We start from the raw sequence: 25941 nt of genomic DNA, 5'->3' as shown, positions 1-25941 counted from the left end.
TTTGGGTCTAATCAAGCTCCTGATCCCGAGACGCCACGGGGCCACACGGTCCACTCAACGGCCAGGTCGGGGGACTCTGACGTGGCCTCGTCCAGTGCTGGCGTCTGCCACCCAAGGGCCCCTCACAGTACCCAAAAGGCTGCATTTCAGTTTATCCTCCATCTATGTGACCCCCTGCCCCCCTGGCCGCTCCCAACTCTGCAGACTCCAGGGTCGGGGCGTCTCTGGGGGGCCGCGTCCCGTGCAGACGCGAGGGCAGAGCTCCTGAACCCCGCTGGCACAGCCGCTTCGCGGGAAGTACACTCACGGAGAACAGAGCGGAAGCTGCGGGAGACGCCCGGGAACAGCTGGCGTCCCCACGTGGCCAGCCCTTGTGGGTGAACACCTCACAGCCATTCCCGTCCGGCTCCCTGGCCGAGGCCACGTCCGCAACCGGCTCAGGCCCTCAGGCTGCACACGTGCAGGAGACGCACTCGCTCCCCTTGACTGTGGCGGCAATGGGCTCCCTACCACGCGCAGGAGCCCTCGCGGGCACATCCCACGAAGTCGGTGCCCAGGGCGCCCACCGGGGAGCCTGGGTGAACAGGTGGCTGGGGCCCGCGGGCTGCCGTGAGGCAAGGCGGAGCACGGGTGGGATGTTCCTGGCGTTGTAGGCAGTGCCCTTCCTAGGGGGACTCCCCTTGAGATACCCCGCCCCCCCGATATCTGGGGTCCCACGCTTCCTGGCCTCCACGGTTTGAGGGCCACGAGCTGCAACCGGCACCTGCTGGGTGCCACGGCGCACCCGCGTCAGACTTTAAACGTGTTAGGGGAGAGCGTGTGCCTTCATTCACTCTGTGCCCGCCTTGCCGCAGCACCCAGGAGCTGGGGGGCGGGGGCCCCGTGCCGCTCAACCCAGGCCCGGCACCGCCGGGGCAGCCCTCACGGCCTTCTCGGGCCTGCGGGTCAGGGGCCGAGGTCGTCTCCTGCCCGGCACCCGGGTCACGGCCCAGGAAACTGAGGCTGGCTGACGTTCGAGCCGCCCGCTTGGGGTCCTTCTCCAGTTACCCCCAGACGCGTCGCCCTCAGCTGGGCCGGGGAGGCGGGACCCGGCAACGGCCGCGGTCAGGCTGGCAGACAGGGGCTGCCACGGGGACACCGTCACGTGGCAAGCAGCGGAACAGTACGGGGGGGCGGGAGGTGGGGAGCGTGCGGCTCCGGGCAGCCCCCAGAAGCGGCCAAGGACCAGAGGGCGGGACATAGGGCGGAGGGCACCCGTGCGCTTCCTGGCGTAGGTCCCCTGCCGCGCGCCGCCTCACCTCCGACTGGACGCACCGCCAGCCAAGGGGGAGCCAGCGTGCGAGCGCGCGTGTGTGAGCGTGTATGCACGGATGTGTGTGCACGCGTCCACACGTGTCTGTGAGCACATGCGTGTGAGCACGCGTGTGCATGCGCGTCGTACGTCACGTGGGCATGTACGTGGGGGTGGGGCGCGTATGCGCATAAAAGAAAAGAACACACGCCAGGCGAGACCAGACGTTTTTAAAAAACTAAATCGGCTTCAGAGAAATAGCCCGTTACGTCTGCAGAGCGAGGTCCTGAGAGAGCAGCAGAGAGGGAAGGAGGAGAGAAAGGGGCCCCAGGACCCCAGACCCACTGGCCCAACACACAGCTCGCTGCATACAGAGCACACACCGGTCCCGAGGAGCTCACTGAGGGCCGGGAGACCCAAGACCGCGCCTCGAGTGGGGGGGGTGGGACACAGGACTGAGGCCGGGCTGGCGCCACAGGAGGAGCTCAAGTGAGGAAGACCCCCAAGGAGATCATCATGGCCTACAGGCCCTGGGGTTAGCTGTCAGTCCGGTAGGGGCACCTGCGAGGAGGGGTGGGGCCGGGGAGGCCCACGGGGTGGTTCCCCAGTGGATGGCGGCCACGGGCGGCCCATTAGACTCAAGGGGCGCAGAGTACGCAGGGCTGCGTGGGCTCCACGCCCGTGAGCCCCGGCCACCAGCACCCTAGCCGCCCACAGCTGCTCCTCAGCCGCTAGCCAGACCTCCTGCCGAGACAGGACGCACAGCCCCTCTGGTCGCTGCGGGGCGCACGGAGTCCCGGAGGGCGCTGCCCACCGGCAGAGGCAAGGTGAGCCAATTCATCCAACCAAGTTTTTTGGAAACAAAGCTCCAAGAGTCGCGCAAAGGAAACGCAGCTGGTGCGCGGACGCCCTTCTGGCGGCCCAGAGCCCTACCTTCCTTCAGCAGGTCAGTGATGTCCGCCTGGTACCGGTTCCCCACGCGGATCTCTCCCTTATCTGCCAGCAGGGTCTTCTGCTGGGGGTCGTAGACTAGAGAATAGAAGAAGAAATCCTGAAAAACAGCACACAAGACCGCGTCAGCAGGGCGCCAGAGAGGCCTCACCCGGAGCCCGCCGCCGCGGGGCCGTGAGGAAGCAGGAACACAGAACCCCACGCCGCACAGGCTGGCAGGCCGTGGCCAGGGAGCGTCCGGCCCAGTTCACGTGCAGCCGTCACCGTGGATGCACCACGGGGCCACAGAAGGTTCTAGACTCCGTGCCTAGGGCCGTGCTTCTCAGGAACCGCGCCGAGCCGCTTTGCTCATTTCCAGCGAGTTCAGAGGCCTGACCGGCCCACCCTCGGAGCTCGCCCTGCGGTGTTCCGGTGACCCTCTGCTGCCCTAGGCCCCCAACTCTGTTGGGCCCCCTGTAGCCACCCTGCCTGCTCTACTTCCCTGACGCCTGAGGGGCTGTGTGCAGACAGGGCTCGTTTCTGCCACGGCTCAGCGGCCAGTCCTCACGCTTTTGAGGACAACGCGCTCCCCAAGCAGGCGAGGGGACACCAGCAAAGGGCCAGGCCCCCGCCCCGGGGACACACGCGGGCCACAGCCCACAGCAGATCATCCTGTGAGACTGACACCACGGCTCCCTCCGGACGGCTCTCACCCGCCACCGGCTCCTGGCTCACTCAGCAGGACCGACCTGGGGCTTGTCCCCTGGCTGGTGGCTCCCTGCCCGCTCGGCAGGATTGACCTGGGGACTTGTCCCCCCCGGTGGCTTCCCTGACTCCCGGCGAGGAGCCTGAGAGCGACCGCACCACCGTCCTCACGTCTGCACCCCGTCCCCCAGCCACCGCAGAACCTCAGCTCCCCAACGAGCCGGGCTCTGCATGGTGGGAAGGGACCGGGGCTGAGAACGAGCAGGTCGCCTCGGGCCAGCCCCCTCACCTGCCCCAGGATCTCCTTGCACGGCCACCTGCCCCAACCTGTCCTTCTCATAGCGTCCCAGCCCCTTCAGACCCCTTCTCCACGTCCTCAGTGCCGGCTCTGCCCAGGCCATGCAGCTCCCCAGGGACAAACCCGTTGTCTGGGAACATTTTCACCTGTCACAACTTGGGGGTGGCATCAGTGGGGACCATCCCACAAGCGCATGAGGTCCCCATGCGTGTCTGTGGGACCAGGAGGCGGTCCCATGGCCCCAACTCCTGGCAACACTGACGATGCTGATATTACAGACTCGGGAACCCTTCCGTGGCCTGGCCGCCTTGGCTCCGGCTCAGCCCAGGGACGGTGTGAGCGGGTGGCCTGCAGGGGCCCACACCCCCGGCTGAGCCCCCGCGGGGTGGCTGCGGCCTGGCAGGGGGCGGGGCGGCCAGCCTCACCTCCCGCTCCAGGTAGGACTTGAGCGACTCTGTCTCGTTGAGCAGGGTGACGCTGCATTTCCCTCTGCAAGAGAAGGGCAGGCGTCAGAGGGGCAGGGTGGACCCCGGGCACCCGCCGGGCCGCTGGGTACCTGATGTGAGTGGCCGGCAGCGACTCCAGCTGCCGCGAGAGGAACAGCTCGCGGTGCCGCAGCTGGTGCTTGAGCTTCTCAGGCAGGTCTGCCGTTTCGGGGTTCTCCACCTCCTCCTCCGTCTCCCCTGAGGGGGCGAGGGTTTCCCATGAGCTCGCCGCCCCAGGGCCCCCAGCCTGGCACCCGCCCAGCCGGCTCGTGAGGACCCTCCCGCACAGGCAGCTCTCACCTTCCTCGCCGCTGTCGGCCCCCGGTCCGGTTCTATAGCAGACTGACAGAGCTACGTGGCAGACAGACAGACAGACAGACAGACGGTACCCAGACGGCAGGTTAGCAACAGAGCACTGCTGGCCCACCCGGCCACCCATGGCCCGGGGCAGCCCCAGGTCAGGTCGGCAGTGCACCTGCTGTTCCCAGAGTGCTGACCCAGGCGCCCTCAGCCACCCCTCCGGAGCTGGCACATTGGTGCCCACAGGAAGCACACAGTACCAGGGATCAGGGGACCTTGGAGACACGGTGGAAGTCTGGGGCGGTGTGGGGGACGAGGGGGCCAGGGCAGGGACACGCAGAGGTTGGCTATCCCACAGGGGCTGCTGCACTTGGGCAACATCTGGGAACCCCATTCTCCATCCTGGGCCCTCCCTCCGCCCCCGCCCCCCACCCGCCACAGCCCTCTGCTGCCCCCCTGTGGTGACTGCAGGGAGTCCCCAGCCCCCCCTCCCCCACCCAGCCCCCGCCCGGCTCAGACAGAGGCCCCGGGCTAGGGACACCAGGGGAGGTGGTCCTGTGTTTGCTCCAGGCGTGTGGGCCACCAGAGTCCGAGTGTCCACCACTGGCTTTGTCTTCCCCTGCCTGCCCTGCCCACTCCTGCAGACCCATAGGCACAATGCACCCCCAGCCGGGGGACATTGCCATTGTCCAGACACCCGCCAACCAGCCCACCTTATGCTCACGGCAGTCCTGTGATGGCACCGTGGGCCCAGGCAGCATGGCTAGGAACAGGGCCAGAGACCATCATCCTGGGACCCTCCCCACAGTGGCTGGGAGACCCCCACCCATCATGGCCACCATCAGCAGTGACAAGGAGGGGCCCCAGGAGTGGCCACGGCTAGGGCCACATCAGCACCTGAGGAGACGGGGAGAGAGCGAGCTTCCCACAGCCCCTGTGCTCCAAGCCTTCCTTCGCGCCTGGTGGACCCCTGGGTGTGGGTGGCACTGGGGCACTTGGTCTCGAGGAACCCAGGGGGTCAAGGTGGGGGAAGGCAGCCTGTGGTGCAGAAAACCCTGCTCTGGGATCCAGTGCGTCCTGGTCCCGGGCCGTGTCGGGGGCCGGCCCTCCCCGGCACAGGCAGGCCCTGCACTCCCACCGCACCCCTGGGGCTGACACACACCCCGTGAGCCCCTGCAGCCTACTCTATCACCTGTGCCTGCCGTTCTCCCAGGGCAACAGGGTGCTGCTGTCTCAGGACAGCCCTGTGCGTGCGGGCGTGTGCGTGTGTGTGAGCGCGTGTGCACGCGCAAGTCTCAGGGCAGGGGGCCGCGGCCACGTCCGCTATGGGCTGAGGAGGTCGTTGTGGTTCCCCACAAGGGGCAAGGGCTGAACAAAAGGTGGCTGGGAGACCTCAGGAAGGGCTTCACTGCTGCGGGGATGCCCACGTGGCCGGGGACACCTGGCCCATGCTGGGGGCTGGACGCCCTGGCAGTGGTGGGCAGGGACTCTGTCTCAGGCACCCAGACCCAGAAGAGACCCTAGCAGCTGACTGGCCATGTGGGCCAGGGGCCTGCCTGACCAAGCAGCGGGCCCCCTGGGTGTCTCCCTTTCACCAGAAGGGTCCCCGGGAAACCCCAGAGTATCCTCACACCCTCCCCTCGATGCTGGGCTGGGGCCTGGGCAGAAGGGTGGATCAGCCTCACCCTGGCCACAGCGAGCTCACGGAGGGACGCACGAGCAGAGACAGCCCCATGCAACACGGTTCCCGGGAACACCACTGCAAGACAGAGCGGCTGGCACAAAGCACGGGGCTTCCCAGAAAGTACCAGCAGGGCCCTGCCCTGACAAGGCCGTGCCACCGGCCTCACTGGGCCCCGTCATACATGACATGCACCCCGGGACAGCACTCTGGGGAGCCGCGGAGGCCACTGCCCTCCCAGCAGCTCCAACATGGTGGTCCTGGCAACAGCGCCCCCCAGGTGCTTCCTAGAGCCCTCTTGGCCACCAGCTGACCTCTGGGGGGCCTGGCAGCAGGAGAGCCCGGCCCTGAGGCCACGGTGTGCCACCACGTACTGAGGGGGTGAGGACTGCGGTCACTCTGGGCGAGGCAGCGGACACGGGGGAAGAGATCCTCGAGCATCAACAGCGCAAGTCAACAGTAACTCCACCCAACCTGGGCCACAGACACCGGGGTCTGGCCAGCCCACCCCTCAAAGTCCCTCCCACCCTGTGGCATGGAACAGAGACCACCCTTGCTGATGTCTGTAGGGCCAGCAACCTAACAGACCCGTCCTCCGGACTGTGGGCCCCGAGACCCCCGGCTCTCTGCCCCGACACCCACGGCCAGGAGGGCAGGGGTGGCGGGTGCAGGCTTTGGGGCTGAAGATCGAGAATGTATGCTTCCCGGGGGCGCTTCATCGTCCACAATTAGACACAGAGCCACCTGTGTCACAAGAAGGCCACCGGTTATAGGACATGCACCGAAGCCTGGACCCGTGGCCTCCCCGTGACCACAGACGTCCCCTCGGTGGACATCTCCTGGGAGGCCAGGCGAGGCGAGGCCAGCACAGAACAGGCTGCACTGATCCTGGCAAGGGTGCGGCCCCCCATGCCAGACCTCACTGCTTCTCTCCTCGCCCCTGAAGCCTTGGGAGACCCAGTCCTGGAGCACCCTCTGACCCCTCCAGGACCCACGGAGGAGCCCGACCTGGCCTGGGCGTCCTGCCTCTCACAGCACCGTGCTGGGGACACAGGCAGAGGGGGTCCCTGGCCTGACTGCTGCCCTGACCTGGAGCCTGACGAGAAGTCGTGACTCCCCCGTGTCTGGACCTCCACCCAGAGGAGCCAGGGTTGATCGGCGGCGGGGGGGGGGGGGGGGGGGGGGGGGCGGGGCACAGGGGAGGCCTTCACCCATGCAGGAACGATACCCGGTAAACTCCCTAAGAACGGTTCCTGTCCCCTGGCTGGATGGCCCTGTAGGCAAGCACCTGGGAGCCAGGGTCAGTCACAGTCACAACCACTGGTGTGCCCCCCCATCCCAGGAGGGAGAGTCTGGGACCCCTCCCCTTGCTGCCTGGTGGGAGGGGCCGTGCAGGACCCGGGGCTGGAGGTGCACACGGGCAGCCGCACCCCCACGTACGTGGGAGCAGATGCAGGCCGGGCCCCAGTGGATGCCTGTTTTCAATCAGGAGCCTTGGCCACCGATGGGGAGGGAGACCTCAGGGCTCCTGCCAGGCTGCTGGGAGCCCCCCCAACATCAGTGACTCCAAGACTCAGGCTTGAACTACAAATAGAGAGACTCTGGTTCTAAAAGCACTTTCCAGACACCAGTGTAAACCTCCTGGCCAAGTGGAAAGGAGTGAGGCGTAGCGGGACCAGCAGAGTCCTCGCCCCCGCCCCCTGCAGCCCCCTCCCACCTGGCCTCCCTGAAACATCCCAGGACGGCTCGATCATATCAGGAAAAGTCCTGCAGCAAGCACACAGCAGGCCCACCTTTCAGAGAAGGGGACCCCGGGGGACGAGCACAGAGACCCATGCGCCCAGAGCCCAGGTTACAGCTACAGGACAGGTGGCCTCACCAGCCCAGGACCCCACGAGCCGACCCAGGGAGGGGCGGGGGAGGTGGGGACCAGCCCAGGGGGAAGCAGGAGGGGAAGGTGGGGGCTGGGCCCAGGGGGAGGGGGCGGGGAAGGTGGGCCCCCGCACCCTGCAGGAAAGGCCCAGACTCACTGGCGTGCTTGTCGGCCAGGGCGATGAGGGTGCTGGAGATGTCCCGCCTCCGGTAGAAGCACACCACCTTGGCCTCCACGTTCCCGTTGGCGGTCTGGAACAGCAAGGCAGGGTCTGAGGACTACCCCCCTCCCCCCACCCCCCACCAACTGACAGCCCCCAGCAGGGCCGACTCTCACATGGGACCCTGAGTGTGACCAGGAACAGACCCATCACAGGAGGGGCCGTGCCCGGGAAGATACGGGGCAGTGACACCTCCAGCCGGCCGGGGATGGGATGCACAGACCTAAGCCCAGCCTGTGCCCCTCCCCTCCAGGTCTGTCTCCCCCCACCCCCCTCCCTGTGCCCCTCCCCTCCAGGTCTGTCTCCCCCCCATCCACCTCCCTGTGCCCCTCCCCTCCAGGTCTGTCTCCCCCCACCCCCCTCCCTGTGCCCCTCCCCTCCAGGTCTGTCTCCCCCCCCCCAACCCCTCCCTGTGCCCCTCCCCTCCAGGTCTGTCTCCCCCCCATCCCCCTCCCTGTGCCCCTCCCCTCCAGACCTGTCTCCCCTGCCAATCCCCTCCCTGTGCCCCTTCCCTCCAAGTCTGTCTTCCCTCTCTCCCCACTGTGCTGTCTCCAGGACACAGGTGGACCCCAGCCCACCAGCTGGGGCTCACTTCTGCTGGTCTCCGTGTCCCTCCCCCAGGCCTTGCTCGCTCAGGGCCAGCAACTGGTGGACATTCGGCCAAAGGCGGCTGTGCCTCGGCTCCTGGAACACCCTGCCTTTCCAGCACCCCTCTGGGTGTGACCAAGGCCAGCTGACCACTGACCCCGGTGCCAGGGAGCAGCCCCCAAGGGGCTGGGAGCAGCCGATGCGTGCCCTGGGGACGATGCCGCCATCCCAGGGCTCAGAGACGCCTTCAAGGGCTTTCAGAGACTTTGACCAACATGGGAAGAGAGCAAGACGCTGAGGGAGTCTCCTGGGTTAGGGTTACGAACAGACCCTTCCTCAACTAACGGGAGCTTCCAGAACCTTCAATGACACCAGGCTCATGACCACCACTCCCACCTTCCCAGGGTGCAGCGTTCTAGCGTTTACATCCTTAAACGAAGTCGTCTCTAGGTCGAGTGTGGACCGCCCGGCTCATTCCACGGAGCCAACAGCCTCTTAGGAAGTCTGGCGATGTGTCACACACTGAGCCCCGGGCACTCCCCGAGGCTAGCAGACCACCCTCCGCCTAGAAGAACCGACCACCTTCCAGGAAAGCAGGGTAGCCGCGGCGAACGCTCCCTGGAGCCCGCGGACGCCCCGGTGTCCAGTGCGCGCCGCATGCCCCACGGCAGTCACGCCCTCGTAAACGGCTTCGGTGCTGGGAGACGCTTAAAGCTGCCTCGGCCACGGGGCCCACGTGGAACAGTGTCTCCTAGAAATGGTTCCCAGGATGGCCTGCTGGGCTCCAGGTGAGGAGACGCTTCACGGGGACCGCCCCCCAGGACCGTCGTCAGGGCCGCGGCAGCGTCAAGGGCGAAGTCTGACATGATAGCCACTGGACCTGTGAGCTCGGGAGCGGCGCCCCCTCATCCGTGGGGCCGGAGGGCGGCCTGCTGTCTTCAGGGCCCAGGTCCACCATGGAGCTTGCCCGGCAGGGTCTGTGGGGCGCAGCCCTCGGCCCCCACTCGTGGTGGCCCGGCCCAGGCCCGACCCTGGAGACCCAGCACGTGCACCCCTTTCCCCCACACGCCCAGGAGGATGGCTGGCAGCTGGGGGGCAGGGGCTCTCCGCGTGGGTCCCAGGCCCTCCCCCTTGGGGTCCGTGACCCCTCTTCGTCCACCTTCTGTGCTGTGCTGGGCCTGACGTTTCCACACACCCTCACAAAGCCAGACACCGATCTTCCAAAATTTGGCTTCTAATTCCAGGACGGCCTCCCCGCCAGGACCCCAGGACCCCCCCCCACCCCTCCCCGGTTCCCACACCCCAGATGCCAGGCCCCGCCCCTTTTCTTTCAAGCCCACGGTTTCCTTCAGCCCCTCAGGCCCCTTCGGGACCTAACTTCCCGTGGAGACAAAGCCAGTGCAAGAGAGACTCAGGCAGGGTTCTGAGAAGAAAATGTGACAATTACTTTGAAGGTTTATAAAAGCCCAGAGTCCTGGGAGGGGTGGGGACCTCTGTCACCCGCCACCTCACAACACAGGCTAGGCTTCATAGGAGGAGGTGTAATATCCAAGAAGAGGTCCCCGAAGAGCAGACCCCTGAACCGGTATGACCACTGCTGTGGCTTTTTTGACAGGTTTTAAAAGAAGACTCATTTTAGAATCATTTCCAACTTACAGAGAAGTGGGGGGGGGGGGGGGAGTGCGCTGCCCCTGCCCCCCCCCCCCCTCCTGCTGATTCACCCACTCTTGTCTGCAGGTGCCAGTGCTGCCTGGGCCCCAACCTGCTGTCCCACCTCTCAGGCAGGGCCTGGGCTCACCCTCAACTCATCACCTAACCCTGGGCTCTGGCTTTATTGTCAACAGCTCCAGGTTTTACCTTCCACCTTTCTGTGGACAGGGATGTCACCCCCCCCCCCCCCAGTACAGACAGGGCTTTTACTAAAATTCAAGGCCTTCCTTGAACACCTGGCTCCCCTGGGCCGTTCCCCCGTGACCACGCCCAAGGGACAATGTGGGGAACACACCAGGGACGCATGGGGGACACTGCTCTGGGGTCCAGGGCTCGGGGCGGGGGAGTCAGTGGCCAGGGTGGGACCACCAGGGACCGCCAGTGGCCAGGGTGGGACCACCTGCAGACTGACCCCCTTGCAGCCCCTGCTGGGACCCACTCGCCTGGCCCCACTCTGAGTGGCTCCAGAATCCACTTCAGTCAGGCCTGAGTCCCACGTTCCGTGGGGCGGCAGGGGGAGGCTAATGGGGGCTGAAGATGTGCCCACCAGCGTCCGAGCCTGCAGGCCACCCCGTCCTTTTACATGTGATCCCAGGCAAGTCTCTTCGCCACCCTCCCACCTTGACCTGACCTGTCCTCCCACCCCATCGGGGCCCCTGTCCTTTTACATGTGACCCCAGAAAGGTCTCTCTGCCCCCACCCGGACCTGACCTGTAAGGGGGTCCACAGGCACACAGACCCAGGGGTCCGACCAGGCTCAGAGCTGACAAACATCGGCAACCGCCCCTGCTCTTGTCGGTGCCTCCCGGTCACACAACGGGCTCTCCATGTCGCAGCCCAAGCGAGGGGCAGGGACTGCGCCAGCCCGGTCAGCGAGGCCACCTACGGCCATCTATAGTCACCTGCCCCGGGCTGCAAAACCCACTGTCAGTGGCAACTCCAGCTGGCAGCCTGGGGGGGGGGGGGGGGGACCCCCGCCTCCCCCAGCCACGCGCTTTCGCGCGACTGCCCCTTAAGCAACCTCTCTCTGTTGCTTCCTTGTGACCCAAGTCAGCACAAGCTGACACGTGTGGGTGGGTGACCGGCTAAGGATGCCGCCCGCCCCTCCTCCTGGGGCCCCTGACGCTGGGGCCGCTATGAGCAGGTTCCTGCCAATGAGGCGCCCGCGGGGCACAGGGCCTGGCAGCACAGTGGCCTCAACACGTCCTGGTCGCCCGCCCCCGCCCTGAGACCTGCGGACCCGGCCTCAGGGCACAGGCTCCCCCCCCCCCCCCCCCCCACCGCCCCGCGGTGCTGCCGCTGCTGGAGGCTCTTGGGGGCACAGGTGCCGCTAAGTCCGGCCTTCTCACCCCTCCCCGCCTCCTGCCGAGCATCCCAAGCCACACTGCCACCAAGCCTGAGGAAAGCAGCTTCAGGGAGGGCCTCGAAGAGCACAGCAAGGTCTTCCATGGCCAGTAAGCGACCGCCGCAGCCCTGCCCCCCCCAGGAACCAGGGGGGGAAGGGCCCACAGGGCCAGGGAGTGCACTGACCCGATGCCCCTGCGCCGTGGCCACAGCGGACACACGGGAGGCGTGGGCCCAGCGCCCGGCCCCAGTCATGGCCTCACCCCACGCCCGCCCAGCCTGGGAGGGCCTGCCAGAGGCTCCAGGGACATGGATGGAGGGGAGGACGGTGCACGTGAGCAGGAAGGAGGCAACGTCTGGGCAGGGCCCACAGGGGACCGTGGCTGCCCAGGCAGCTTCCTTCCTTCTACAGCGGGGCCTCCGGAACCTCCAGGCCAGACACCGCTGGGACGCTCCTGTCCCGTTTGAGCCCCTGCTAGGCACACCCGTCACGAGGCCACGGGGGCGCCACCGCCTGACTCTCCAAGGATAAGAACCGGTTCCAGGCAAGTGAGCCTTGGTACAAAGCTACCAGAGGGTCTGTGGCCAGCCCCAGAGCCCCCCGCCAGCAGGACCCCCAGCATGCACGCACACACACGCACACACACGCATGCTCACACTACCTTGTTGAGTTCCTCGATTCTGCGGATCAGGTACGGGTTGCTGGAAGAGTTCTCGAAATAGACGTAGTCTGCAAACAGGAAGAGAGAGTGTCACCCACAGCACTGAGCCCTGGGGAGCAGAGAACAGGAGGACACAAAGAATACGGGGTCCACACCATCCCAGTGGGGAGAGGAAGTAACCAGAGACATGTCAGCGGGTGCTGGGCACGGGCTCAAGACGAGGTGGGAAGCGGCCGCCCCAGACAGGAGCCCACCCCCAACCCCCATCCCTGGGGCCCTACACCAGCCGCCCACTGGGAGCTCTATCCTCCCAGGAGGGGCTGGGGGTACCACACCGCAGCTCCGCCCTGGGGACGGCTTCCCAGGGGCCACTGCTGCCTGAAAGGTGGGCCCTGAGTCACACAGGCTGGGCGGGCAGGACAGCCAAACACTGCCACCACGAGCCCCAGAGACCATGGCGGCATGCTGGGCGGGGGGCCACCACGGCCCTGCATCTCCTCCCCCTGCCCCGATGAGCCCCTGGCAGTGAGCGGAGGCCAGGGCCTGGGGTGAGGATGGCGTCAGGTGCCAGAGGAACAAGGCCCAGACGAGCTACCACCGCCCGGCGGGCCCCCCAAAATGCCAGGTCAGCACGGGCTTCCCTCAGGCTCCATCTCGGGGAGACCTGCCCTGGGAGGCTCACACGGAAAGCCCAGGATGGCCACGAGACCACTGAGTTGCCAGCGGGGCCCCCTGGCTGACGCCTAGGCCAGCTGGGGGAGGTTCGGCGCCGGGGACGCCTCCGCCTGCCCCTCGGTGCCCACAGGGCAGGCCTGCGGGGGACGGCTGGCCGGGAGGCTCGCCCGAGCCGGAATCCGGTTAAGGCCCGGACACGGCCCAATGCCCCCACTGAGCACAGATTCTGCGGAAGGACCTGGCCCGGCCCGGCCCACCCGGGCTGCCTGGGACCCCGAGGAGGGGCCCGAACAAGCACGTGTCGCCTGCGGGGCTCACCGGTACAGCCGGAGGACACGGCTGCATCAGACGCGGCCGTGCCCTCACCAGAGCCCCACGGGACCAAGAGGCAAAGACACCAACAACCCACAGGGGCATGCTCATGGGTTAGGGGAAAACAGGGGTCAAGGAGGGGCCGTGGACGGGCGCGAGGTCCGCTTTGAGGGAGACGGGAAGTCTCTGAATGCGGAGCGTGGCGCCGCTGCTCAGCTCGCAAAAGAGGAAACTTCAGGGAACTGCACGCTCAGAACGGGTGGATCCTACCAGGTGCAACTTACATCTCGGAAACGCACTGTTTACACAACGGTCTCACGTTGATCTTCTAAGCTTCTGTTCTAAGAAACTAAAGAACGAATTAAACCAAAAATGTCACTCACGTGCACTCCAGCCCGGAGACAACCCAGCCGCTCACGACTCCAGCGGCCGACCCCTCCAAGGGCGCCTCCCAGGGTGGCGGGCAGGGGGCCCGGGGAGCAGGAGCCACAGAGCCCCACACGCTCCCCGGAATTCACAGAACCGCGCACTCGAGGAGCGCGCGTGGCTGCGCGTCGGCTACGCTGCGGGTGACGGGAAACCGAGCGACGCGAGACCGCAGATAACGAGCCAAACGCAGGACAAGTGAAAACAAGCGCGAGAGAGGAAGCCAAGGAAGGACGCGGCTTCACCGCAACACCGGTAAGCGGGCACACCCAGGGTGGGCTGACCAAGGAGCCAGAGACCCGAGCTAGGGACGCCGGGGCGGGGGCGAGGGCGAAGGGGTGCGACGGGCACTGGGCACGGCTTCGCGCCAGGAACGGAGCCCGGGGAAGACTGGGCAATGCTTCACAGACACGAAGCCCCGAGCTCTCCGCGGAGAAGCCGGTACCCTGACGTCTGCTAAAGGAACTGGGCTCATAGATAAAACACCTTCCAAAGTCAACCAAGAAAGTAAAAAGAGACGGCAGACAGACAGACGGCCCTCCAGGCCCAGACGGCGTCACCGGGGAACCCGCCAGACGCAGGAGCGGGATCTGACGCCAGCTCGTCCAGAGAGCAGACGCGGAGGGACGTGGAGGGAACGGTCCCCACCGGCCCTCGCGGCCACGACGCCAGCACCGTGGCCACGGAGCGCGGGACAACAAAGAGGCTCAAGGAAGCGGCAGCACACCCAGGCCAGGCGTACACGGAGGGGATGATGCGTCGCAGCCACCGGGATCCCCCTGAAAACACCGAAGCCCGCGGCAGCCGGGCAGGGAAGGAAGGCTGTGCGGCTGTCTCAGTGGATGCAGGACAGACACGTGCTCCCGACGAAAACTCTCTCAGGAAACCGGAAATCAGAGGAAGCGTCGTCAACCCGATAAAAGGCGCACGTGGAAAATCTAGAGCTGACGTCACACCCGACAATGAAGAACCACGCCTTCCCCCCAAAATCAGGAGTGACGTGAGCACATCGGCTCTCCCTGCCGTGCACACTCCGTCGCCAAAGTCCGCGAGGAAGAGAAGTACAGACACCGGGAAGGGCCCTCCGTCTGCAGAAGACACGCCGTCCACACGGAAATTCCCGGAGTCCACACAAAAGCCATTGAAACGAATGAGGGTTTAGCCAGCTCCCAGAACAGAAAACAGCACGTGGACGGTACTATTTACAATAGGCCCGAGGAGCATTAAAAACCTAAGTATCCATTTGAGAAAAGACCTACGGATCTTCAAACGTCGAAAGCCCTGCGCACGGATCTGGCAACTACAAAACACTGGGGAGGAAAACGAGCGAAGAAAGGGGTCACAGGTTAGAATGCAGGCGCGGTCAAGGGCCAGGTGGCAAAGACCTGAGGCCTGCAGGGCAGGACGCTGCACCAGGAGTATTTTGTAGGTACGAACGCAACACTCCCACACACCTTTATCAATGAAATTAAAATGAAACAGTAATAACCAGACACAGTCTTTTATGACTCTTTTAGAAACTTTTTAATGTTTATTTTATTTATTTTTGACAGAGAGAGACAGAGGCAGCATGAGTGGGGGAGGGGCAGAGAGAGAGGGAGACAGAATCCGAAGCAGGCTCCGGGCTCCGAGCCATCAGCACCGAGCCCGACGCGGGGCTCGAACCTATAAACCATGGGATCATGACCCGAGCCGAAGTCGGACGCTCAGGTCCTGAGCCGCCCAGGCACCCCTCAAACGCAATCTTTCGGAACAACACAAGCCTACTACTGAGAAGAACTGAACTGTTTTGGGACCTTTTGCTTCCCCGCGGTCCAGAGTCAGCGTCGAGCACCATCCAGACTGACAGCGATGCCCGTCAAGTGCTGACGTGTGGCGCGGCGGGTGTGGCCAAGCACGGTATCTACGGGCAAGCATACGCTCTCCTGGGCACATTCACCGCTTGGAAAGCCTACGCCAAGCTCCATCAGGTTTTTCTCCTTGACGTTCTCCTTTCAGCAGACAGGAAGGCCTGGACTGCCCACACCCTGCATGTCCGCAGGTCCCAAAGGAGAGTATGGCCCCTAACCTGCTCCTGGGGGGTAACCCCAAGCCCTTGGGAGTCCCACGCCTGGTGAGCCACGGCTCACTGGGGATGTGCGGCCACATGCACACGAGGTCGGGCGAGCACGCTTCAGGCACATGGTCACCGGTGGTGGCCAGAGAACCAAGCACTGTCCATGGATCACTGGGAGAGGCCGGCTGAAAGCCTGATGTGCTCGTTACTTCCGCTGACTTTGGTGCGAACGCTTCTGTTGTAACCAACCGTAAGGAGGGGTATGAAGGCCTCAAGGAGCCCTCGGGCCCACAGTGGCGCAGCAGGAGACCCTCCACAGCAGGGGACGCGGGAGCTGCTGGCAGTCAGGCCTTGGAAACACAGAAAGTCCCTCGGGGCGTGAATGGGGTCCGGAAGCACTGTCCGAGCCCTAGATGAGGTCCCTGTACATGGGATCGGGGCGGAGATCTGCCTCTCGTCGTAGCCAGGACGCTGAGGAAACTACCCAGAGAGGCCGGAGCTTCAGACGTAAGTTGTCACCAAAATGGCTTTACCAGCAGAAGTTCGCACACGTGCAATTTTACATAATTTTCAGATGACCTCACAAAAGACCCCGACCACGTATGCGGCAAGAACTAGTTTCCAAAGGCACACGGTGAAAACGGTGGTTCAGAGCAGTCCTTCGCATCCCCCCAAACTTCGGTTTCGGCCCTGAATTTAAGACGTCACAATAAGGAGCACCTGGGTGGCTCAGTCAGTTAAGCATCTGACTTCAGCTCAGGTCATGATCTCACGGTTCGTGGGTTCGAGCTGACAGCTCAGAGCCTGGAGGCTGCTTCGGATTCTGTGTCTCCCTCTCTAGCTGCCCCTCCCCCTCTCACACTCTGTCTCTCTCAAAAATAAATGTTAAAAAAAAATATTGTTTTTAAAGAAATTAAAATTTAACAACCAGGGGGCGCCTGGGTGACTCAGTTGGTTAAGCATCTGTTTCTTGGTTTTGGCTCAGGTCATGATCTCAACAGTTCGCAGGTTCAAGCCCCGCATCAGGCTCTGTGCTGACAGCACGAAGCCTGCTTGGGATTCTGTCTTCCTCTATCTCTGCCTCAAAATAAACGAATAAACGTTAAAAAAAAAAAAAAAAAAAAATTTAACTGTGGCTGCGCCATGGAGCTGCCTGACGGGGCAAGGAAGACACCAGCTTATACTTCGGACGGACAAGAATTCTGTGAACCGGGCTGCCCAGAGGTGTCCGACCGGCCGTCGGCTCAGGTCATGATCTTGGGGTCCGAGGTCAAGTCCCGCGTCGGTCGGGCTCATAGCGAGGAAACTGTTTCAGAACTGTCTCTCTCTCTGCCCCCACCACCCCTGCTCTCGCACACTCTCAAAATAAATAAAAATTAAAAAAGATAATAATTCACAGAAGCGATGGTGTGTAAGTCCATGAGGTCAGAGGAAGGTCACGCTGATGCATGGGTTCGATGAGGCAGGAGGGACTCACACTTGTCACCAAGCACAGCTTGGAGCCCCGTCCGCATAGTCACGTCACGTGCGAGACACGGGTCCCAGCCAGGGTTCCCGAGAGAAACGCACTGGGGGGAGGGGGGCATGCGCGGACCAGGTGGGAGGAGGCACCGGGGTCCCGAGGTCACGCAGCCCCGATGGTCCCGTGGGGAGCTGGCTGCGAGGAGCCGCTCCTTTGGAGACCCTGCGCTTCTGCTGACAACTGTCCGCGCTGAGCTGTGGGGACGCGATGCACACGTGCTGCCTGCCCCCCGACCCCCGGTTCCCGCGAGGGGACGGTGCGGCACGGAGACTCACCCCGACCCCAGGCCGCGGGTGACCCCGGCCCCTGCCACTCAGCCCGCCGGCGTGGCTCAAAAGCAGCCAGAGGCTACCCGCAAACGAGCCAGCCAGGCAGCGTCCCGAGTGACACTGCAGTGTGGACCCTCTCGGAACCCACCTACGACAGCCCGACACCACCCGACCCGCACTCCGCTGCTGCTTTTCTGTGGGGAAAATCTACGGGAGAGCCGACTTATCCCGACAGGCTCGGCAGCCGGGGAGCGGGACGAGCCCGAGAGCCCACAGTCCTGGCCCCGAGGCTGCCCACGTGGACCAGTGGCAGGAACCGTGGACACGTGGCAAACCGATGTGATGACAGAGCCAGCACGTCCGGTGAGAAAGGAAGATCATTTTTTTAATGTTTATTTTTAAGAGAATGAGTGCGAGAGGGCAGAGAGAGAGAATCCCACAGCACAGAGCCCCATGCGGGGCTCGAACCCACGAACCGTGAGATCATGACCTGAGCCGAAGTCGGACGCTCAACCGACTGAGCCGCCCAGGCTCCGACACTCACAATGTCAACAAACGATAATGGACGCTCATGAATGTGCCAAAAAAAAAGTGAGAACCCCAACGCTGGCCTCACACAAAATTTAACCTAAAATGGATCACAAACTCAAAAGTAAAACCCAAAACTATGAAACTTCTATGAGAAAACAGGGCGAGAGTCTTTGTGAGCCTGGGCCAGGCAGGTTTTGTGGAGGCACCAAATACACACATTATAACAGAGAAAACCCGTAAGACGCGCCCCTGAAAGCCAGAGCGTGAAAGCAGCTCCCACAATTCAACAGCAAGAAAAACAAGCACCTCGATTTTTAAACCGGGGCAAAGGCCCGCGCACACACCCGCCCGGAGAGCAGAAGCTCAAGGCCGCTCCGTGGCGGAGGCCGCCAGCCCAGGCCCGGCGCGCCCTGGGGGAGCCGAGGCGCAGCGGTGCCGGCGGGACGCGAGATGGCCCGGCCGTCCCGCCACGCGGCATCTGTGTGTCACCAAGCGAAATCCGCGCTCCCGGTCCAAACACACAGCCCCACTCCTGGGCGCTTTCATCCGGAAGGCAGGACACACGCAGAACTCAGCACGGGAGTCCACACTCATCATCGCCCAAAACTGAGCACGGCCCCGCCAGGGTCTGCGTGCCTCCAAAATTCACGCGGAAGCCCTCACCCGCCCCCGGGAGATGGTGCCGAGAGGTGGGCCTTCGGGGGTGCCTAGGTCACGAGCGGGTCCCCTCAGCCAGGCAAGCGACCTCGCCAGACACCAGACCTGCTGGCGCCTTGCCCTTGGACGCCCAGTCTCCGGGCCGTGAAAAATAAATGTGTCCGTCACGGGCGGCCCCACCTGTGTCACAGCCGGAGCGGACGAAGACAGGCCCAACTGTCCACCGGCCGCTGGCACGGGCAGGAACGCCGGCCACGGCTCACTCAGGGAGGGGAGCCAGGCTCAAAACGCCGCAGACGGTGCGGCTCCACTTCCGGGACTTGCCGCACAACGCAGACGAGCAGGAATGGATGCAGGCCGCGGCCGTCGCGAGCTGGGGGGAGCAAGGGCTCAGAAAACAGACGAGGAGGAAGTTCGTGGGGCCGTGGAAACGTTCTCAAGGGCGGAGGTGGGCACACGCCTGCCATCTGTCAGAGTCAGACACTGTCCCCGAGAAAGCACTTACTACGTACAAGCCCGACCTCAACAAGCCCGACTTGAGAGAGAGTGAGCAGGGGAGGAGCCGAAAGAGAGGAGAGAGAGAGAATCCCAAGCAGGCTCTGAGCTGTCAGCCCAGAGCCTGATGCAGGGCTGGGCCCCACGAACTGTGAGGTCACGACCTGAGCTGAAATCAAGAGTCATGAGCCACCAGGCGCCCCTACCAACCTGACTCTAAGTGTTAGGGTCCCACGCACAGGGCACGCCCCTCTGTGACTGCGGTCTACGGTGTCTGCTAATACCCAGCGGCTTCTAAGGGACACAGGGTCAGGGGCTGCCAGCCTGATCAACACAGGACCTGGTTCTGTGTCTGCTTCCGTTTAGCGTCCGCCGCGGATTCACTCACTGAGCTCAGGGCCAGCGGCTCTGTAACCAGCACCGAAGGAGCTTTCCTGACGCAGGCGTGCTCCCCGCGAGGGACCTCGCAGCCTCCCTGCACGTACAAACACCAGACCGGATGGCACTCGAAACGATACAACAAAAATGTATGAAACCACGGCACCAGACAGGCCAGAAGGACCCCGGTTTACAGGGCACAAGGCGTCACCTCCTTCGATCCCAGCTGGGGACCTGCTCGTCGGACACTCACTTCTCACAGCTCTGCACGGCTGCCACAAGGACCGATCTGGGCCACAGACCAACGTGGGGAGTAGGCGGAGGCAGTGGTACGGGATCAGCAGGGATAGTGGGGACGGTGCCCGCTGAGGGCAGACCCAGAGCAGCAGAGGGTGGTCCTGGCAATGAGACCAGCCCACGGGGACGGGGGCCATGGGCAGCCGGGGGGGGGGGCAAAAGGAGGTCCCACAAGAACACGGACACCCAGCTGTGCCCAGCACATCACCGGAAGGCCCCGCCGCCCGCCCTCCACGCCCTGATTGTCAGAATCCCTCCAGAAGTGGCTCCCACCAGGTCTGTAGGGGCCGGGGACCCCTCCCCCAGGCCCGGGCTCCCCCTCTGCCCCTCCACACTGGGGACACCTGCAAGCCCAGCATTTTACTTTTTCCAAACGTGGGGATGAATCAGGAGAAACCAGCAGTAGCCGGCCAGGCACAGAGCCCTCGAGCCCCGGCCGCCACGTGGAAGCTGACTCGCGTCTCTGTGTGACTCTCTCCCAAATAGTGCACAGGAGTCCCAGGACTCCCGCCTGCTAACCCTATGGGCCCTGCAAGCTGACGGCCTGGCCACCTTCACGCAGGCATCCCTCTCCCGTCCCTTCCCTGGAAGGACAGCCAGCAGCACGTCACCGTCCCCGTGGCAGTCTGGGGACCAGAGCCTGCCTGGAGGGGGAGGTACCGATGACACAGGGGCAGCAGCCGATGTCCACTTCGTGCAGGTGGCCAGATGGCGGAGGGCTCCCAGGCACCGGGCCTGAGTGGGCAGGGTCCCCCATGTTCCTCTGGACACATCACCATCCAGATCCCCCTCTGCCACCCCCTCCCTCTTCTTTGAAGATCCTGCTGGTTCTGCTGCCTCAAATGAAAGGTGAGTGGGAGTCGCGCAGAGGGTGGCTCACCACGGCCACGTCACAGGCGGCCTCCTGGGAAGTCCGGCCCTCCAGAGGGCGGGGGTCCCTGCCAGGAGGTGCTGCTGTCTGCATCCTGACCTGGGGGTTCAGCCAGGTAGACCCTGTGGCTCGGGGCTGGGACAGGGCCAGGCGGGTGGGTTACAAGCCCTCTAAGACTTTGGACTGGACCCTCCGCTCCTCGGAAGCTGTTAAGCAGTTTTAAGCAGCGAGACAGCTTAGAAGGATCATCTCCTAAGGCAGGTCACAGACCACAGACCTGGGGGCCAGCCTGGGGGCCGCAGTGTGTGTGGGGCAGGCAGGCGGTGCCCATGGGCGCCTGAATTGGCAGCGGGGACTAGAGGGACCCTGGGATGTCCTCAGAGCCCAGCCCAGACCCTCGGCCCCCCCAAAGACAGCACCCCTGGTCCACCCGTGCACAGAGCCCTCGGGAGCCCTGAGAAAGCTGCATTCCGAGTCTGATTTGGGCCAGCTTGGCCCTGGCTGGTCGGTGGGGGGACTGAGAGGACACAAGGGTCCCAGGGAAGCTGGGGCCCCAGGCAGCAGAGCCGGCAGGCTGGGCAGAGGGAACAGGGGCAGCCCTCCCCTCGGACAGGGGGCCACAGGGCGCCCACTGTGCCTGGCGTGACCAGCCCCACATCCACACCTCCAGACCACAGCGCCCGCCCTGAGCTGGCGGCCCGTCCCTCGGGCCCTGGGCATGAGGGATTCCGTTCCGTGGACCGTTTACTCCAACATCCTTCATCAACAGCTTCTTTTGTATTAAGCCACAGCTTCGTGGCCAAATTCTTCTCTCAAGAGACCCGGGAGGCCAAAGCAGTGCTGGCTGCCGCGGAGGGCCCACCCGAGGGGCAAGACCGGGGGCGGCGGACACGCAGGGGCCATGAGCGCTTCCCCGCCGCCTCTGCAAGTTTGGGATGCTCAGGTGTACGGACTCCCCACCTGGTCAGAACCTTAAAGCGCAGGGACAACGGCAGAGGCACGGCTGACGGGAAGACAGGGTTCCGAGGGGCACAGAGCCCAGAGCACGGCCCCAAGGGAACACTGCCAAGCGGCCAGGAGCGCCAGCACATCCCGGCACCTTTTGAAAGTACGTTTTTAAAAGCCAACTACTACCCAAAAGAATGGGTGCTAGCTTCTTGCAATGAAAGAAAGGAAAGGAGGGGGAACCCCAAGGAAAAGCTTCTATTCTGTCAATCAAAAAGAAATGCCCCAAAGGCTAACCATGTTGTCAGGTGGCTCACGTCCCAACTTAGGCTCTTCATGTCTCAAACCTCACTCGACACCTTTGCCTTAAGTTGCAGAGAGAAGAATCGCCCTGAGGTGCCCTCGGCCCACGGCCCGTTCCAGAAGCCTGCTGAGGCCTGGGAAGACAGACCCCGGAAGAGCAGAGGTCATGGACCCTGACCCTGCCACCCACGGCCAGGCCCCGCCTTGCCGCACTCGTAGCCACCAACAGAAGGCCTCTGTCGACAGCCAGGTCACTTCCCTGGGAAGAGCCAGGCCCTGTCACCTCCCCGGCTGACCCACTCCACCCAGCTGGTCAGCTGGCACAAAGCCGCCACCCGGCCTTCGCCCCGCCCAGACCTCCTGGCAGGGCCTCGGAGCAGCCTGCCAGGTAAAATGCAGGACACCCAGATAAGTCTGCATTTCTGCTGAGGATTTTCTAGCATCTATGTGTCCTCTGCAATATTTGGGACACGGTTCTAGTCAGAAACTGCTTATGTGACATTCAAATCTAGCTGGTGTCCTACTCTCTCCTTGCTGGATCCGGCATCTCAGGAAAAGGCTCTGTTCCCAGGGTCCTGAGTGGAGATAACAAGGGGCCGGGGGTGTCCCCTTCTCAGAATGTCCCTGCGGCACCCCCCACCACACCAGCGCCACCCAGACAGGGCCATCGGCTTGGGGCCAGAGGGCTACGTCTTCCAGACGCCCCCTCCCTAAGCAAGCGGTGCTGAAGGACAGGACACCAACCTGCCAACCCCCCCCCCCCCCCGCCCGTGACCACCAGCTCTGCCAGGACCCAGGCGGCAGCGACCCCGAGACCCCGTCCACAAACCACGAGCAAACGCCACTTCTGCGGGAACCCACAGGGGGTTGCGAGTGGGAGCGTGTGGTCACACCTGCGGAGCACAGAGATCCTTGTCCGCTGGGGGAAACGGAGGCACGGGAAGGTCTGAGCGGTGGCCAGGCCCCCACCAAGTTCGGAGCCAGACAGGCCTAAAAGCCAAGCAGCCCCGCCCACACACCAAGGGTCCCAGGGGCCTGTGGCCTGGTAGGGGCTCTGCTAAAGCCCCCTACCCCAGAAGGCTTGAGCTGAAGGCACAGCAGCTGCCAGTCGAGGGCCTCCAGCCCTGCAGAGGGGAGACGATGCCCAGGGGCCCCCGGCCCACCACCCCACCTTGCCCCTCTCTCGTCTGCATCCAGGGGCCAGTGCCTCTGTTCCTGTGATCATGTCTTCATTTATTCAACGGCCCTTGTGGCCCAGACAGCACGTGGGAACCAGGTGTCAGCCAGGACCTACCTACGGGGCCTTGTCACTAGTCAGTGGGAGCCATGGGGGCCTTGAGCCAGGAAGGGGGGTTCTGCACTGCAGGAAGGTGGTGCCTGGAGGGTACGTACGGGGGGGGGGGGGGCAGGATGGAGAGACTTCTCTACAACACAGGGAGGAGCCCTGAGCCGCAGCCACGGGGGCGGAGGGGGCCAGCTGAGGGAGGGGCCAGGGGCTCCTGGGATGGAGGAGGGCCAGTCAGCCCCCGGGGACCAGGCACCTGTCAAGGTGCCTAGCTGGCAGTGTGATGAAGAAGAACCTCTGGGGTGACACTCCAGCCTTGCCCTCAAGGTGGGAGATGAACAGCCCCTCTGTTCCAGGCCCCTGCACCCCTGCCTGCTGCCCACACACCCTGCTGCTAATAGGATGTAGGCTCCCATTCCCAGGACTGCCTCTGAGCTGGGGGGGGGGGGGGGGGGGGCGGCAGGGTACTGATGGCCAGGCAGGTGCCATGCTGACCCACTGCACAGATGAGGGCAAGCCCAAGGTCGTCACAAGGCTGGCCCGGCTGGAGGGAGACAGGAGACCCAGGCCCCAGGGGGGCCGGCCAGTCAGTGAGGAGGGGAGACTGGGCCAGAGTCCACCCAGAGGGTTCTCGATCCTGACATACTCCACCAAAGGAGGGCGACCAAACATCTGGAGGTCTCGGGAAGGGTGGGCGCCAAAGGAATGCGGGGGCAGGAAGGGCACCCCGCCTCCCTGTGGAAGTGCCAAAGGAGGACAAGCCCAGAACCCCAAGGAACAAAGTGGGGCCCAACGTTGGGGGCTTCCTAGGACCCAAACCAAGGGAGGAAGTGGGGGAAGCCTCCCCCAGGGCCCCAGCCAACTCAGCACCACCCCCATCCCCACCCAGAGCTCCTTGCCTGTCCCCAACCCTTGCAAAGCACCTCTTTGCTGGACTGGGGCAACAGGAGGCGGTGAAAAGTTTTGGGGTGCATCAGAAGTGTGCTCAGGGTGAGCGCAGCCTGCTGAGGGCCCCACAGAGGGAATCCTGCTGGGGGAAGCCCCCAAGCACAGAGCAGGCCCTCCTGGGCTCCCAGGAAGGAATGTGGCCCCGGAATGGGGCTCCCCACCCCTGCACTGGAGCCAACCAACCCCCAAGGCCCTCCACACCGCAAAGGCCCGGAAACTTGGTCCGGTGGGGGGGGGGGGGGGCAGCCTGAACCTCCCAAGACCATGTGCTCCGGCTCAGGGGGAGGGGGGCTCAAGCCAGCCCCAGCCGCAGGCTCTCAGGCCCACCAGGCCCAAAGGATGCTCAGCGCTGCCCAGCGTCTCCGGTGCCCGGGGCCCAACAGACCAGCCGCTGGGCCCCCAACAGGTGGGCAGAGCCCCCGCCTCCCTGCAGCCCGCTGGGCCACCACCACCCACTGGCCCCCGTCGGGGCCGGGCCAGGGGCCATTTCGGGTTGCGGACTGGGGCGAGCGGGGCCAGGGCAGAGGTGGCGGCGGAGGAGCAGGCCGCTCAGAAAAGATGGAGTGGGAAGGGGAAGGCGGCGAGGGCGGGGGTGCCGCGGGGAGCGGGGGGGGGGGCCGCTGGGGTGGGAGGAAGGATGGTCGGCGCTGGGGCGGGCCTGCGGTGGGGGAGGGGTGCAGGGGTGGAGGGAGGGGACCAGAAGTGGGCCGCGGGGGGGCCGTGCGGCCGGCGCGGCGGGCGGAGCGGGTGGGGGAGGGGATGGAGGAAAATGGGGGAAGGGGAGGGACGAGACGGGGGCCCGGGCAGGGGTGACGGGGGCCCGGGGTGGGGGGGCGGGGGGGGGGAAGGTGGTGCTGGCGCGGGCCCGGGGCGGCGGTGTGGGGCCGGAGGCCCGGGGGGCCCGGGGCAGGCCCGGGGGGCCGGGGGGGGGGGGGGGGCGGCCGGCGGGGGCCGGGGGCCGGGTCCGGGCCCGAAGCGCATAAAGGCGGGCGGCGGGCGGCGGCGGCGGCCTTACCTCCGACCCTGTACATGTTGGCGGCCATGTCCGGGCCGGCGGCGGCGGAGGGCCGGGCGCGCGGGGGCGCGGGGCGCGGGGCCTGGAGGCGGAGGCGCGGGGCGCGGGGCGCGGGCGCGGGCGGGGGGCGGGCGGTTTAAAGGGGCCGCCGCCGCCGCCGCCGCCGAGGCCGCCGAGGCCGCGCAGGGACCGAGGGCCGCGGCGCGGGCGGGAGAGGAAGAGGAGGAGCGGCCGCGGGCAGGGGAGGGGCCTCGGGCGCCGCCGCCCACCGCGCGGCCGTTACCCGGCCGGCCCTCCCCGCGCCGCCGCGCGCCCCCCGCCCCGGGCGCGTCCTTCCGGCAGCCCCCGGCGCGCCGGCCAGGGTGAGCCCTCCCCGCGCGCCCCCTGCTCGGTGGGTCCTCCCACGACCCGCCCGCCACCCCCCCACCCCCCCCCCTCCCGCCGCCCCGGGGCTTCCCTGTGCCTGGGTCTTCCTGGCATCCCCAGCGCCCGTTACCCGGGTGGGTCCTGCCCCTGCACCCAACCTGCTCCCCCCGCCCCAGGTGGGTCCTCCCCGTGCCTCCACACCCGGGCCCTGCCAGCATCCCTGGCGCCCCTTCCCGCAATGGCCATCACAGCCTCCACGCTGGTCCAGAGCCCCTCCCAGGGCCTCCAGCCCCCTCTCTCCCACTCTCCCCTCCCTGGAGAGGGTGGCTCTCCCAAGTCCCCCCGCCCCGCCCCCCCACCTGCCCTGAATCCCAGCCGCCCAGCCTCAGCCACATGGCCCTGCTGCTGCACACCTCCCTTCCGGGCCTGGCTCTCTCCACCCACCCCAGGGGGGTCTTTGTCTCTGCCCTCACTGCCCAGCCCCCATGGCCACGCTTGGACAC

At 65.2% G+C, this 25941-nt stretch overlaps 1 protein-coding gene across 3 annotated transcripts in view; it reads right to left on the bottom strand.

Annotated features, from left to right (window-relative positions):
* The window catches only part of MTA1 (metastasis associated 1), a 34993-nt gene extending 9726 nt beyond the window's left edge, over nt 1-25267 (bottom strand). For 2 of the 3 annotated variants that reach the window (XM_053889925.1, XM_053889926.1), the window contains exons 1-7: nt 25073-25254; nt 12088-12155; nt 7721-7814; nt 4010-4060; nt 3781-3907; nt 3650-3713; nt 2225-2342 (exon numbers count right to left, since the gene is read on the bottom strand). In XM_053889925.1, coding sequence (XP_053745900.1) covers nt 2225-2342; nt 3650-3713; nt 3781-3907; nt 4010-4060; nt 7721-7814; nt 12088-12155; nt 25073-25100 — 550 coding nt within the window. In that variant the 5' untranslated portion in view covers nt 25101-25254. Of the gene's footprint in view, nt 1-2224; nt 2343-3649; nt 3714-3780; nt 3908-4009; nt 4061-7720; nt 7815-12087; nt 12156-25072 lie in introns of all 3 variants that reach the window. The other variant, XM_053889927.1, reaches the window with a different exon arrangement.
* Between the last annotated feature and the right edge of the window lie 674 nt (nt 25268-25941).

This window comes from Panthera pardus, unplaced genomic scaffold (assembly GCF_024362965.1).
Source record: "Panthera pardus isolate Hobbes unplaced genomic scaffold, ASM2436296v1 HiC_scaffold_24, whole genome shotgun sequence".
Lineage (NCBI taxonomy): Eukaryota > Metazoa > Chordata > Mammalia > Carnivora > Felidae > Panthera > Panthera pardus.
This window is presented reverse-complemented; position numbering and strand designations above follow the sequence as displayed.